The sequence below is a fragment of the Tachysurus fulvidraco genome, chromosome 11 (assembly GCF_022655615.1).
Source record: "Tachysurus fulvidraco isolate hzauxx_2018 chromosome 11, HZAU_PFXX_2.0, whole genome shotgun sequence".
NCBI lineage: Eukaryota > Metazoa > Chordata > Actinopteri > Siluriformes > Bagridae > Tachysurus > Tachysurus fulvidraco.
The window spans coordinates 5,990,857-6,007,577 of NC_062528.1; the positions used below are offsets into that span (position 1 = coordinate 5,990,857).

Here is a 16,721-nt window from a genome sequence, read left to right on the forward strand (position 1 = left end):
TATCTCCTGTGTATCATACAGCATCTGTCACGTTCAGAAAACGGTGGGCTGAATGTCTTCTACAACTTCTTAGTTAACACAGGCGAATTGTTATCTAATCTACTTCTTATGACAATGATGCAACATGCAATGTGTAGATAATGAGTTGCTTTTTGTCAAGAGCACATGGGAATGTCCCAGCATGTTTCAGTCAAGTTTCCGTTAACTATAGTTACTCACCCAAAAGAGACGACACCTTAATTTACCTTTGGCTTATTGACAATTTCCCTTTAAAATAGACAAAGTTTGCATGTCATTCCTCTATATAGCTTGTGTATACTGTAACGAAGTGAGGTTCCTCCAGGACCACAATGACTATAAATTCAAATACACAACAGGACAATAAATACACAGCACTGTAGTTTTACATGTACACGCTGTAAAAGGTAAACTATTCGGTTGCCTTGCAGCAATAGATATATCTGTAGCAGCAATACAATTAGCATTATATGAAGTGTCTGATGCAGCTTTATAAAGTGCAGTCAAGTCAAAGACCTTTTACCTTTTTCATTCAGCATGTGTTATAGTTCATATTCTTGTGTTCAGTCACTACTAGCCACAGAATGAAATGTTAGGATAAAAAATATTGATAGAGTTTTGTGTATACAGTGATGTGAAAAAGTGTTGGCCCCCTTCCAGATCATTTTTTTTTGCACGTTTGTCACACTTTAATGTTTCAGATCATCAAACAAATTTAGATATTAGTCAAAGATAACGCAAGTAAACACAACATGCAGTTTTTTAATGAAGGTTTTTATTATTAAGGGAAAACAAAATCCAAACCCCTAAACTGTACTGTAATAACTATTTGGGTGACCTTTAGCAGCAAGAACTGCAATCAAGCGTTTGCAATGAGTCTGTTACAGTGCTGTGGAGGAATTTTGGTCCACTCATCTTTGCAGAATTGTTGTAATTCAGCTACATTTGGGGGGTTTTCGAGCATGAACTGTCTTCTTAAGGTCATGCCACAGCATCTCAATAGTATTCAGGTCAGGACTTTGACTAGGCCACTCCAAAGTCTTCATTTTGGTTTTCTTCAGTCATTCAGAGGTGGACTTGCTGGTGTGTTTTGGATCATTGTCCTGCTGAAGAACTCAAGTTCGCTTCAGCTTGAGGTCACGAACAGATGGCCGCACATTGTACGTCAGAGATATTTCAAGTACTTTAGCTAATATAGTTATGTTTTCTAACATAAATTTCTAACTCTGAGTTCCAGATCTGATTACTCACAAACTGCCCCCCCCCCCGACTGAATCTTATATTATATCTTATATCAATTCTAGCAGCAGCACACCTGTAGAAATTAGAGCTTTAATTGTTATAGCTGCTCCATGAGGATTTGACCCACATGATAAGCTAAAATAGAATCTGCTTTACAGCTGGATGTTAAACATCATCTAGATGATTTATTTCATTGTTTTGAGAAAAGACCTGTTTTTATCATTTTATAGCTTATAGTTATGTTATGTCAATTATAGTAAAAATGGGTGTAACTAAGAATGCACTTACTTTTTCATTCCCTTTTCCGTTTAAGCTTGTGCAGGCATTAGATAAGACACATGATGCTTGTTTGACCCGACCTTGTTGCGAGACATTTTGTTACTTTTAAGAACATCAGGAAGTTTTTGTGCCTCCATTAAGGCTGACTGTGCATTCTGAACTGACAGGATGTTCTAACGTCAGCACAACAGCTAAAAATGTAAAGGAAAAACTGGACTTCGGCTTTAACTGAATGAGTTAGAACATCAGTTATGGGTTTCATTGGTGTGAGGAAGATGCTGTGGAGCTGAACAGAATGGGAAAGTTTTCGAGACAGATTGCTTTGCGGATTCTCAGTAACAAGCTCTATTTATTGTTTTCCTTATTAACTTTAGAGGAAAAGTAAAACAGACATATATTTATAGCTGCTATAAATACCATTCACTTTATTTACAAACTCACATTCTTGCAGTTTTCTAATCAATTGTATGACAGCACAGGAGTCGTTCGGGGAGGGTCTCTGTTTTCCGCCCTGTGACTTCATCAGTGCCGTGTAGATAATGTGTTCAAAATAATGTGGAAAACTAGTGTGAATACTGTGTGCACAGTTGATGAATGACAGATGTAATAAATGGGAACTAAAAGTGCAAAACAGCAATCATCTGAAATGTGAGACAGCATGTGCAAAGAGCAAAAATCAGTGTGCAAAACAGCATGTAAACAGTTTGATGGATGTATAATGGAAGCAAGGCTGTCAAGTGTCACGCATTGAGAGTGACAGTCACGCATTTGGGTCTTTCCCACCCACGCTCTCCCACCACACATCGTATTTCTCACGCAGAAAAACTTTTTGACTATTTATCATATATTTAATATTCCGCAGCGCCCAAAATGTATCAGTCCGCACCGCTGTCTCTATGGAACCGGGCAGGAATCAAGAGCGTCTCAGTTCTTAGTCGAGTCTGACACTTATCAGCCAATCAAAAAAAGAGGCTACACAATAGCCAATCAGAAAATAGCACTATTGTATATGGGTAAGATTTAACGCAACAACCAATGAAAAAAAAAGCATATTCATTAGAGAGGGTATTTTCGATTGGTCGGTTTGAACAAAACCTCAACACTAAACAGCTTGTCGCTGGGCGGGACATTGTCCTCGATCATGACACTAAAAATGTCTGAGCTTGAGCCGAACTGTTTTAAATGGGAGCAACATTACAGATGATAAAGGAGTCCAAAAAGGCAACAAACACAATAAACACACACACACACACACACACAGATTAATAAATGGAAAGTAAACAAATACTTCAGGTTAGTGATCCTTATCATACAAGGAGTGTGTGTGTGTGTGTGTGTGTGTGTGTGTGTGTGTGTGTGTGTGTGTGTGTGTGTGTGTGTGTGTGTGTGTGTGTGTGCGTTTGCTGCGGGGGGTTGGAGATGTCACGCTTTCCTGTCTTCAAAACTTGAGAGCCCTATGGAAGTGTGTGTACTTGGTGTAGGTCTGTGCAGTCCATACAGTTGATGTGTGTGTGTGTGTGTGTGTGTGTGTGTGTGTGTGTGTGTGTTGTGCTCAGTACAGTTCCATTCAGTTATTCATAACAAATGAAATAAAACTGTATTTTTAACCGGCTACGCGTTGCAAATCGGTCTTTGCAATCTTGAGTCAGAATCAGTTTCTTTCTTACACTGTAAGACATTTCAAAATGGTTAAATATAAAAATAAAAGTTTACCTGCTGCCTCAGTGAAGTTTGAACTCACCAGTGGTCAAGACACTGATGGATTCCTTTAAGTTTTATTTTTAACCTGAGTTCAATATTCAAAGCTTTTCATGATAATTGGACTTACAGAGAAGAAATAAGTTTACATAAAATGATGGGGCTCTTATCAGAACCAGCTTGACTGACTGAGTATGTGGTAGTAGCAGCATATATAGCAGGTATACACTATATACTTCAATTTAATACAAATTAAAAAAATATCCTTCGACTCTAGCTTACTCTATATGACCCGCAGTATCTTTATCAAACAAATATGCCACCATAGTGAAGACAGCTGAGAAGATTATTGGAGTCTCTCATCCCTCTATCATGGACATTTACAAAGCCAGCAGCATTGTGGATGACACCACACACCCCTCACACACACTCTTCACACTCCTGCCGTCTGGAAAAAGGTACCGAAGCATTTGGGCCCTCATGACCAGACTGTGTAACAGTTTCTTTCCACAAGCCATCAGACTCCTTAATAACTGAACTGCACTGAGCACAACACACACACACACACACACACACACACACACACACACACACACACACACACACACACACACACACACACACATCAACTGTATGGACTGCACAGACCTACACCAAATACACACACTTCCAATAAATATCCATGAAACTGTTTACATGCTGTTTTGCACACTGTTTTTTGTTCTTTGCACATGTTGTCTCACATTTCAGTTAAATGCTGTTTTGCACAATACTTTACACTATCTCATGTAACTCCTGCAGTATTTACACTGGTGAGCACTGTTTCTGTTTTTGTTCATTGTCTTTTGTGTAATGTCTTGTATTTTTTGTTTGCACTGTCTTTTGAACTGCATTGTCTTTCTGTCTAACCATAACCCTAACCCTGCACTGTGTCTTTAGTGCTGCACTGTGTCTTTATGTCCTGCACTGTTTCTTTATGTCCTGCACTGTCTTTTGTCCTTCACTGTCATTCTGTCTTGTTTGTCTTTTGTCCTGCATTGTCATTGTCTTTTGTCCTGCACTTTCATTCTGTCTTTTGTCCTGCACTGTCTTTCTGTCTTGTTTGTCTTTTGTCCTGCATTGTCTTTGTCTTTTGTCATGTACTGTCTTTCTGTCTTTTGTCCTGCACTGTCTTTCTGTCTTTTATCCTGCACTGTTTTTCTGTCTTTTGTCCTCCACGGTTTTTCTGTCTTGTTTGTCTTTTGTCCTGCACTGTCTTTTTTTGTCTGTCTTGTCCTGCACTATCTTGTTTGTCTGTCTTGTCCTGCACTGTCTTGTTTGTCTGTCTTGTCCTGCACTGTCTTGTCCTGCACTGTTTTGTTTGTCTGTCTTGTCCTGCACTGTCTTGTCCTGCACTGTCTTGTTTGTCTGTCTTGTCCTGCACTGTCTTGTCCTGCACTGTCTTGTTTGTCTGTCTTGTCCTGCACTGTCTTGTCCTGCACTGTCTTGTTTGTCTGTCTTGTCCTGCACTATCTTGTTTGTCTGTCTTGTCCTGCACTATCTTGTTTGTCTGTCTTGTCCTGCACTGTCTTGTTTGTCTGTCTTGTCCTGCACTGTCTTGTTTGTCTGTCTTGTCCTGCACTGTCTTGTCCTGCACTGTCTTGTTTGTCTGTCTTGTCCTGCACTGTCTTGTCCTGCACTGTCTTGTTTGTCTGTCTTGTCCTGCACTATCTTGTTTGTCTGTCTTGTCCTGCACTATCTTGTTTGTCTGTCTTGTCCTGCACTGTCTTGTTTGTCTGTCTTGTCCTGCACTGTCTTGTTTGTCTGTCTTGTCCTGCACTGTCTTGTTTGTCTGTCTTGTCCTGCACTGTCTTGTTTGTCTGTCTTGTCCTGCACTGTCTTGTTTGTCTGTCTTGTCCTGCACTGTCTTGTTTGTCTGTCTTGTCCTGCACTCTCTTGTACACTATTTGCACCAGGTTGCACAGTTGCACTTTATGTATCTAGGACTAACTTACTAAGTCCTTAGCTCTGTCTTTGTTTTATGTAGCTCCCTGATCCAGGAGAAACGTTGTCTCATATCACTGTGTACTGCAGCAACTATATATATGTATATATTTATTGTCCATTTAAGTTTTATTGTTATATTTTGTAAAGCACTTTGTGATTTTATCTGTGAAAGGTGCTATATAAATAAACTTTACTTACTTACTTACGTCCGTCTGTTTTCCATTTGTTTTGTTCTACACCTCCAATCCAGTAGATGGCAGTGTCGCACGTAACCGTTCATTTTCTGTTGTTTCCCAAATAAACACACGTGGTTATGTAAGCTACAGTATGCCGAACCCGGGAGAGACAGAGACAAGCTGCACAGGAGACATGGAGTCCAAACTACTTCCCATTTATCAGCACAGATACGAACTAATAGAGGCTGTAAAGGAAAACCAGTTCCTGGTTGTAACTGGTGAGACCGGAAGCGGGAAAACCACGCAGTTGCCACAGTTCCTGTATCAGGCTGGTGAGCTGCAACACGATCAAGTACATAAAGTAGAAGAGTGACTTCTGTTAACAACAACAAATCTCCGCTAGTATTCTTAGTTTGTTGGCATTTTTAGAAATGATTATTAAAAATAAAGTAGCATATTGTTATTGCCATTAACACTCAATAACACTGCCATTAACACTCAATAACACTGCCATTAACACTGCCATTAATATTGTCATTAACACTGCCATTAATATTGTCATTAACACTGCCATTAATATTGTCATTAACACTGCCATTAATATTGTCATTAACACTGCCATTAATATAGTCATTAACACCCAGTAACACTGTCATTAACACCCATTAATATTGTCATTAACACTCTCATTAATATTGTCATTAATATTGTTATTAACACTCATGAACACTAATTAATATTGTTATTAACACTCATGAACACTAATTAATATTGTCATTAACACTCATGAACACTAATTTATATTGTCATTAACACTCATTAATATTTTCATTAATATTGTCATTAACACTCATTAATATTGTCATTAATACTGTCATTAATATTGTCATTAACACCCATTAACACTGTCATTAACACCAATTAATATTGTCATTAACACTCTCATTAATATTGTCATTAATATTGTTATTAACACTCATGAACACTAATTAATATTGTCATTAACACTCATTAATATTTTCATTAATATTGTCATTAACACTCATTAATATTGTCATTAATACTGTCATTAATATTGCCATTAACACTGTCATTAATATTGTCATTAACACTCATTAATATTGTCATTAACACTTATTAATATGGTCATTAACACTCATTAATATTGTCACTAACACTGTCATTAACACTGTCATTAACACCCATTAATATTGTCATTAACACTCTCATTAATGTTGTCATTAATACTATCATTAATATTGCCATTAACACTGTCATTAATATTGTCATTAACACTCATTAATATTGTCATTAACACTGTCATTAACACTCATTAATATTGTCATTATATTGTCATTAACACTGTCATTAACATTGTTATTAATTCCTTTGTGGTTTGTGATATTAATTTTAGAAACCAGATATTTAATATAATAGTGTTTTATAATAGTTTTATATTTCCATTTACATTAACCTACATTTAGATTTATGACATTTGTCAGACACCAATATATGATGCATACACTTTATTGTACTTTATAGTAGTTTATTTAAGTCATTGCAACACTTGCATCCATCAAACCTGACTAATTGTAACCTCACATAGCGCTGAATGAACAGAAATGTGAAACATGTCATTAATGACGGGTTCTAAGGATTTTTATTTTGCTGTTTCTGTGACTGATCACAGCAAGACTTCTTGAAATATGGATGAAGCCACCCAGAGACTGTCATGCCTTCTTTTGAACCAATGTTGTGTCAGTCAGCTGTATGGTCTGGTCTTTATCAGCAATCAGGTCTGTGCTGAACTCAGAGTTTACGATGACCCATTAGTTCCTCAGGAGCTCTCGGTTGCATTTTTATAAACTATTGTAGAAAGGACATTATTTACATTTACACTATTTACTGTAGAGTGTCACCCAATTGAGGATGAGGTTCCCTTCTGAGTCTGGTTCCTCTCCAGGTTTCTTCCTCATGTCCTCTCCAGGTTTCTTCCTCATGTCCTCTCAAGGTTTTTTCCTTGCCACCGTCGCCTTCGGCTTTATCATTAGGGATAGAGATAGATGTCATAACAGTGACATACAGTGTCATAAATTTTAAGTTAATCTTTTTTAAATGAATTTTGAACTTTAATTTTATATTCACTTATTTATTTATTTATTTATTATTTTTTATAATAAGAGGTAGATATATATATATACGTCCATACTTCTGTAAAGCTGCTTTGGGACCGTGGGAAATTGTTAAAAGCTCTATACAAATAAATTGAATTTAATTGAAATTGAAAAAAATGGAGAAATCTGGTGTACGCGTTTTCGTCATTGACATTGTGTACATAAAGGGGGAGATCTTACAGTGAGATATTTTAAGAAAGAAAAGCTGATCAAAATCTGTCATTTATAGACCAGGTTCTATCTGATTAAGACCATTTATATTATATAGGCAAAAGTTTGCTGACGTGTGACCGTGACAGTGATATGTAGTTCTGCCTCAAGCCGTTACACAATATTGGAACCACCCAGTTATGTGGGATGTCTTTGTATGCTGTAGCATTACAGTTTTCTGTCACTGGAACTAAGGGACCCAAACCTGTTCCAGCTTGACAATATCCCTGTGTATCTGGCATTGTGAGCACAAGCTTGGACTGGAAGAACTTGACTGGTCTTCACAAAGGCATGATTTCAACCCCAATGGACACCTTTGGGATGAACTGGAACACAGACTGCAGCCAAGTCTCTTCACCCAACATCAGTACCTGTTCTCATTAATGCACTTCTGGCTTTATTCATTCATTCATTCATTCATTCATTCATTCTTATCCGCGCCTGTACCTATCTCAGGCTTCATCGGGCAGCAAGGTGGGATACGCCCTGGACGGAGTGCCAACCCATCGCAGCTTCTGGCTTTATGTGCAGCTAAAAAAGAAACTTTTGGGATGAACTGGAATGCAATTGTAGCAGCAAGGAGAGAAAAATTTTAATGGGGAATATAAGATGTTCAGAAAGAACACATTTACAGCGTTTTGCAGACGAGTGTGTGATGGTCAGGTGTCCACAAAGTCTTGGTCATATAGTGGATTTAAAGTTAGAATTTTATTTTACTTTGGAGTTTTTCTGCTCTGTGTACAAGCTGGTTTGGTTTTAAGACATGTACTGTATAGTTTCCAACACTGTTTGAATCATTATATATCTATTGTATTTGTGCCAAAAGATATCTGCAATAGATGAAGCATCATAAACACCACCTACTATAGTTATATACATAAATTAAACTTAATTAGTTACTGCCTGTACAGCAAATGGCTCTTGATATATGTGTCTATTAAGATATATTCTTAAACAAATAGCTGTATTTAAATGCATTTGTTGTGTTTAGGTGTATGTAAAGATGGGAAAATCGGTGTCACACAGCCGAGGCGAGTGGCGGCCATCACCGTCGCTCAGAGAGTCTCTCAGGAGATGGCGGTCAGTTTAGGGCACCAGGTTGGTTATCAGGTGCGCTTTGACGACTGCACCACAAAGGTAAGAAACTGAAGGGCGTAAACATAAATGCGAGATATTCTTTACAGCTGTGAGTTTGTGTGCTTGTACGATATGATTGCGTTTTCTTTTTGTTCTTAGGACACTTTGATTAAGTACATGACAGATGGCTGTATGCTGAGGGAAATCCTTACAGACCCAAGCCTATCACAGTACAGTGTTGTGATCCTCGATGAGGTTCATGAGAGGAGCCTCAACACGGTATTATCATTCATTCATTTATTCATTCATAAAGTGTTCATCCATCCTTTCATTTTCTGTCGCAAGCAGCCTGGTCAGTGGGAACCTGGAGTCTATCACAGGGGACGTATGGCACAAGTTAGGGGACAACCCACCACAGGGCACCATCAAACACACACACACACACACACTCTATGGACACTTTAGAGATGCCAGTCAGCCTACATCACATGTCTTTAATTGGGGCAAACTGTGCTAACGTGCTACTCAATAATGTGAACCTTATTCATAAATAAATAAAGTAGTTTAGGTCTATTTGAAGTACTTTTTTCATTCCTTGAAACTAAAAACTCTCCCTAGATTATGCCCTTGTGTGAAGTCCTTGCACCATTGTTTCTCACAGGATATTTTGCTTGGATTACTAAAAAAGACTCCGTCTCGAGGAGCCCACGGCCGCAAGCTTCCTCTGAAGGTGGTCGTGATGTCTGCGACTCTGGAAACGAACAAGCTCAGTGGCTTTTTGGGAGATTGTCCTGTATTCACAATTCCGGGAAGAACCTTCCCAGTGAAAGAGCTGTTCTGCAATTTGATTGGACCAAAGGATAAAGACGGTTCTGCATATGTGAAAACAGTGAGTTTTCACTGGAATCTGGTTTTCATTCTTTTTTGTTGATATTGTTGCATGGACGCTTTAAAACCACGGTGTCCGATGAGAAACCAGTGAAGTGTGTAATTCTCTTTATTTATTTATTTGTTTGTTTGTTTGATTTGTTTGTTAAGGTGGTGAAGGTGGCTTTAGATGTTCATACCAACGAAGCGTCTGGTGATATACTTGTCTTTCTGACAGGTAAATATGGATGTTTTCATATACTGTTATATCTTATTCTAGCCGACAGTAATTTGTTCTAGATTTTTAGGATGTCCTCATATAGTATTGTGCTCATCTGCGGTGCCTTTTTAATTTGTTGCTTTTAAATTCAGGTCAGTCTGAGATCGAGAAAGCTTGTGACATGCTGTTTGACAAGGCAGAGTCCATAGACTACCGTTATGATGTAAACGACAGAACAGTCGAAGGTCTTCTTATCCTGCCTTTATATGGATCCATGCCAACAGGTAACATATACAACATGTTTATTTTTGCACTGATCTGATACTGAGTGGTACTGAAGAAATATATATGTGGAATTTGCTCAGATGCTCCCGTAATACAGTCACACTTGACTATATAGTGTACAGCTATAGAAAGGAAATGATTTCTGGAAGGAAGGCCTATGCTGACTCTTTAGTTCCTCAGGAGCTCTCGGCTGCACTATTATAAACCGTTGTAGAAAGGACATTATTTACATTTACACTATTTACTGTAGAGTGTTACCCAAATGAGGATGAGGTTCCCTTCTGGGCCTGGTTCCTCTCAAGGTTTCTTCCTCATGTCCTCTCAGGGAGTTTTTCCTTGTCGCTGCCACCTCCGGGTTGTTCATTAGCGATAGAGGTAGATATATAGTATCTTATATTTTGAGTTAATCTTTTTAAATAAATTTTGAACTTTAACTATATTTATTTATTTATTTATTTATTTATTTTTTTCTCTCTCTTCTGTTTCCATACATCTGTAAAGCTGCATTGAGACAATGGGAAATTGTTAAAAGTGCAAATAAATACAAATAAATTTAATTGAATTAAATTTACACTTGGTGTCACTGAAATGAGATTGGCTTCACTTTTGAGTCTGGTTCCTCTCAAGGTTTCTCCTCTCTGGGAGTTCTCTTGGTCATTATATAAATCTAATATATTTATTCTAAATTTATATATTTCTGTAAAGCAGCTTTGAGACAATATTCATTGTTAAAAGTGCTATACAAACAAAATGGAATTGTACGTAATATAGGAGGACTAGTTTAAAAGCTTGAGTAGGTGTTGGAGTGGATGTGTGAATATTTTCCCATCTACTCCACTGACATGTTTTAAGTTGAATGGTTATACTAGACTACACAGCTGTTCTGTGAGAGCCACACCGAGTACACACCGAGGATTAAAAGTCACATCCACTAGAGGAGAAGGTCAGAGGCGAATATTATAGTAGGCTTGTGGTGGCACACGTGGTTAAGGCTCTGGATTGTTGACCAGATGATCAGGGTTCAAGCCCCAGCACCGTCAAGCTGCCACTGTAAGGCCCCTAACCTTCATTGCTCTAGTTGTACTGTATCATGGCTGACCCTTTGCTTTGACCCCAACCTACAAAGTTAGGATCGCTGTGCTCTAATGTATCTGTGACAGAAATAAACGTCGTTAGTTTCACTTTAAAATTTGTGACTCTTTGACTCAAAGCAAAAACTACTCCCTATATAAAATTATTTTCAACCAGAAGTGTATCAAGAAGAATTTCCATTAGGTTTTGTAGGTTTTTATTATTATTATTGTTATTTAAACACAAACCATATTTCTTTTACAATTTAAATTTGTATTTCACCATACACTAGTATCTAGCTATTTATGTAAGCACACCTATTTGTGTTGAGGTTTATAAAACGTAATAAATCGTCTAGCTGAATAATTGCAGCCATCTTGTTATGTGAAGAGATTGTAAGTGTAACATTGGCTTTAATGTAGGAGGCTTTTCGTATCAGATCTCTTTATGGCCAGAGTTCTGCTTTTTGTATTGTATGAATCGTTATTTCAAGTGTAAACGTTGCATCACTGTGATAGCTTTCGGGGGAAATATATTCATAATGAAATGAATGTACGTAATCATGGCCACAGTCAGCATTTCCGCTATTTCCTCATGTGGTTGGTTATTTCTGTTCCTGCAGATCAACAAAGACAGATATTTCAGCCTGCTCCTGCAGGTGTGAGGAAGTGTGTGGTGGCGACCAACATCGCAGCAACATCGCTCACAGTTAACGGAGTCAGGTGAATCACACTGTCACAGGGTGAGACGGAGATCTCCGCAAAGCCTTTATAAAAATGCAATATGTGAAAGATGGGGAGGGAAAAATGTTGGGATTGTTCTTAGAATGTGATTGTGGAACCTATCCAACTTTTTATTTTATTTTTAAGGTATATTGTTGATAGTGGATTTGTGAAACAGTTGAATCACAACTCACGAGTTGGCCTGGACATCCTTGATGTGGTGCCAATATCAAAGTGGGTAATGAACGAACATGAGTGCAGTATATAGAGTTCAAGCTATAAATAAGCACGTTGAGCTCTACTGTTTTGTCTAATCGAATTTCTTAATATTTTGGTGGTGTAACTGCAGAAGTGAGGCTCAGCAACGAGCTGGCAGAGCTGGAAGAACGTCACCAGGGATGTGCTTCAGAATCTACAATAAGGAATTTTGGGAGACTTGCATGCCTGAATATACCGTGCCAGAGATACAGAGAACTAGTCTCACTTCTGTCATCCTGACTCTCAAGTGTCTTGGAGTCCATGATGTTATCAGGTATTGCTTGCTTTTTCTGCTTTTAGTGTTAAAAAAGCTTGTAATTGTGTGTAGACACCTTTAACTCTGTGTGTGTGTGTGTGTGTGTGTGTAGGTTTCCTTACTTAGATCGTCCTGAGGAGAGGTTTATCTTGGACGCGTTGAAGAAACTTTACCAGTTTGATGCAATTGACAGGTTGGTTTTGTTGTTACGCTTCTTAACGATGCTCTGTAGGTGGTATGCATGAAGGAACAAGTTACCGCTGGGTCATTTTGTGTAGGTTATTAGTTATTGTTATGCGCTCAACATTAAAGTAATCACATAATTATGTGTGAGACATATGCAGTAAATGCATCATGTCCCTGCTCAGGATTACTGAATTTTTAGGTTTGGTAAACATTAAAGGCGATTTACACTTAGGTTTTTTGTAAGTTTAAGTTTAAAAGCACAGAGTGACGTCAATTGTTGTTTTGTTTTTTAACCACATGACCAAACAGGTTTGAAACTTGGGGAAAGAGGGGAAAACAAACGTGGAGCACAAATTGCAGATGAAAATATTTTGTCTTGTTCATCAGCAAACATCAGGGGATTTATAACTTCTCAGACTGGAAATTTCTCATTGTCACTATGCCAAAGGTGAAACAACTAAAAATTAAAAACTTTAGGTTAACATCTCGGCTATCTTTGGCTACAGTATATACATTTACAGAAGCAGTCTCTTGTTTTTCTTCTTCCAAAGATCCAGTGAAGGAAAACCTCCTTATTCTTCTTTGTTCAATTGGTATTACTGATGACTATAAAGCTAATCTAGAAAAACAAACTATGCTAGTAATTTAGATGATGTGGAGCCCGGACCCGTAAGAAGAACTACTATGAAAGCAGCTTAATTGTGTGTCACTTTCTTATGATTTCTAAAGGAAGGGTAATGTGACAAGTCTGGGTAGGATGATGGTAGATTTTCCCCTTCCTCCTGGGCTTACGCGGGCACTGCTCAAATCTGCTGCTCTTGGCTGTGAGGACATCATGCTCCCCGTGGCAGCCATGCTGTCAGTGGAAAACATCTTTATTCGACCAGGTAGCCACTTCAACACCAGACCTCTTTCCTCACTGATTACACCCTTTCTTATCACAGCACAGTGCATACACTTTTATTTATTACATTCTGTTTAAGGGCTTCCGGAAAAACAGAAAGAAGCCGAGATCATGCACAGTGAGCTAGCTGCCTGCGTAGGTAGCTGTAATGACTTCCTCATGCTCCTGTGCATCTTTGAGAAATGCAGAGCAAGGTAGGATTTTATACTCTGATCCAGTTTTTAACTGCAGCTAGCAAGGTGTATCGGATTATTCATCTCCACCGGCTTGTATTTGCAGTGAAAATCCATCTACCTGGAGTAAAGATCATTGGATCCATTGGCGAGCCCTGAAGTCAGCCTTTAGTGTCGAAACTCAACTCCGGGAAATCCTTCTCCGTCTTAAACAGGTAATCTTTTAATACGATGCGGAGCAACTTGTGGAGGAGGAATTTGTATGGTGGATGCTCCATATAAAAATCTTTAAGAATGTGTGGAGTTCATATGGTGATGTGGTTTCTGTGAGATGTTTATTTAATGTTTGTGGAAGGAGTTAACAGTGTCAAGACTTCACTAGTCTTCAGAGCGGGAGGCTTTGTATTTTTCAGTTTTCTCTTTAAGACGAAAGCTACTAAATTGAAAGCTACTAAGAAAAGTCTTAGAGAGACTGGTGGAGGAACCGTTTAAAAACTTAGATCTTCAACATTAAATGTGAATAGAAATGTGGATAAACTATGATATGGCAATATTTCCGAAATATTCTTTCACACGCGTACGCTTACACTGCTGTGTGTTGGGCTATATCACACCACCCCATCATTGATTATGGTCCCAAGTGTTGCGTTTCTTACAACAGATGAATTCCACTTTTAACCTTCCAGTATTTGGTATAATTAAAGCAACCTGACATGGTGCTGATTTATTAGGTGTAGATAAACAATTACAAGACATACAAATCTACATAATATGGAAGGATGTGCAGTTCTGCCATCTGTATTGACTAAGTACAGGAGAAGATATTTGGAAATACTCCTGACCAAAAAACTCTCATAAGGTTACCTTCATATTTGTTAAGCACTGGTTGCTTGTCCTCCATGCTTGGCAGATTTCTCTGAAATTATTTCGAACACTCTGAAAGATATTTATGAGCATGTTTTCAGCCCCATTCTCACCCACACATCCCCAAGCAGATTGTTATTGCTTTTAGATTGGTTTAATTGTGTACAGTATAAGCATGCATACATTTCTGTTCCAGTAAAACTCCTAAACTACTCAAGACTGTGAGAATCGCAATGAGTTCATATTTTCTCCCAGCGTTCATTGTCTTGCCCTTATTTGTTTCTTTTAGCAAAAAGATTTTCCACAGGAGACGTTTAAAGGCAGCAACAGTGAACTTCTGAGGCAGTGTCTCTGCCAAGGTTATTTTACTAATGTAGCAAGAAGATCCGTTGGAAAGGCTTTCTGTACAATGGATGGACATGGCTCTACAGTTCATATTCATCCGTCATCATCTGTAAGGAATTTCACTAAACTGTCTTCTTAAGTACTAATTGTTGTCATTGATTAATAAATGATTGCATTTATGTCTTTTTCAGCTTTTTGGCCAGGAGGCACAGTTAGATTGGATTATTTTCCATGATGTCTTGGTGACATCACGGGTTTATGTGAGAACTGTATGCCCAATCCGGTATGACTGGGTGAAAGACCTGCTGCCAAAGCTGCATGAGATCGATGTTTATGATCTGAGCAGCGTCGCTCGGGAGGAAGTAACTGATGAAGAAATGGCACGTTGGGAAAAGAAAAGAGAAGCAAAAAAACAAATGGGTATGTTATATACAAACATACATCATATGTACAAAGGTTTGTGAACACCTGACTATCACACCCCTTTGTTTTGTAATAACCTCTACGCTTCGGGAAAGACTTGCCGTTAAATTTTCTAATGTGGCTGTAGGGAATTTAAAGTTAAGTTACAAGAGCATTATTTAGGTCAGACTGATGCTGTGTGAGGAGATCTGGGGTGCAGTTAGTGTTCCAGTTTATCCCAAAAGTGTTCACTGGGGTTTAAGTCGGGTTCTGTAAGGGACACTCAAGTTCTTCCACACACAGTCATGGCCTTCACTTTGTGCACAGGGGCATTGACATGCTGCAACACATGTAGGCCTCTTAGATTCACCGAAGGGAAATTTATTACTGCAGCATACGTACAAGGACGTTTGAGACAATTTTGGGCTTCCAACATTGTGGCAACACGGATGTGATGGTCAGGTGTCCACAATGTTTTGGTCATATAGTATATATTAAATCTTACAGTTCCATGTATAAGTGCAAGTCAAGCAGTATACAGTTATGTCCTTGTTTTTGGTACATTAACCTTGACCTGTGTTGCATCCATGATTTCATTACCTGCTTTTATGATTGAATGTGTGATTTCATTTAACAGAGGCCATTGAAGATGCATCAAAAAAGCTTGAGAAGAGAAACGATGAAAGTTCAATCACAGAGGCCCGTGCTCGGTATTTACAAAGAAAACAGAATCGACTACAGACAAAACATTCCTGAAATGTGAAAACTGTGATTTTTTTTTTTTATTAAAGAATTTTGATGTTCTTTTATCTACCACCAAAAGATCACTGTGATATTCAAAATGTGTAATAAATAATTGTTTTTTTAATAACTGTACATGTTTTAAATAGTGCTTGTACATTATGTAATGAAATATATAATAAAATGACAGGATCCTTGATCTGATCCTAAGCTCAGGTTTGCTGTCTGTGTAGGGTTTCACATTTTTTCATAGTGGCTATCCTCTTCACAGAACGTAAGTGTGTGTGTGTGTGTGTGTGTGTGTTTATTTGAGTGAGTATATATATGTATGTATACTGTATGTATATGTGTGTGTATATGAAAGTGAAGTGACATACAGCTAAGTATGGTGACCCATACTCAGGATTCATTCTCTGCATTATGCAGCCATTTATGCTGCGGCGCTCGGGGAGCAGTTGAGGGTGGTTCGGTGCCTTGCTCATGGGCACCTCAGTTGTGGTATTGCTGGCCCGAAACTCGAACCCACAGCCTTAGGTGTAGGAGTCAAACTCTCTAACCATTAGGCTA

General features: G+C 38.3%; 1 protein-coding gene across 1 annotated transcript; it reads left to right on the forward strand.

The window, feature by feature from the left end:
- The first annotated feature begins 5,500 nt into the window (after positions 1-5,500).
- Positions 5,501-16,369, forward strand: dhx40 (DEAH (Asp-Glu-Ala-His) box polypeptide 40). The gene is made up of 16 exons (XM_027171412.2): positions 5,501-5,731; positions 8,775-8,920; positions 9,020-9,139; positions 9,522-9,749; positions 9,899-9,965; positions 10,100-10,231; positions 11,926-12,025; positions 12,173-12,259; positions 12,375-12,557; positions 12,652-12,732; positions 13,455-13,612; positions 13,709-13,823; positions 13,909-14,017; positions 14,956-15,120; positions 15,203-15,431; positions 16,051-16,369. The coding sequence occupies exons 1-16, from the start codon at positions 5,551-5,553 to the stop codon at positions 16,167-16,169; spliced, it is 2,220 nt and encodes a 739-aa protein (XP_027027213.2). The 5' UTR covers positions 5,501-5,550; the 3' UTR covers positions 16,170-16,369.
- The last annotated feature ends 352 nt before the right edge of the window (positions 16,370-16,721 follow it).

Coding starts and splice junctions, on each gene's coding strand:
- dhx40 (XM_027171412.2), top strand. CDS start 5,551: ATGCCGAACCCGGGAGAGACAGAGACAAGCTGCACAGGAGACATGGAG. Junction 5,732..8,774: donor ACAGTTCCTGTATCAGGCTG/GTGAGCTGCAAC, acceptor TGTTGTGTTTAG/GTGTATGTAAAGATGGGAAA. Junction 8,921..9,019: donor TTGACGACTGCACCACAAAG/GTAAGAAACTGA, acceptor TTTTGTTCTTAG/GACACTTTGATTAAGTACAT.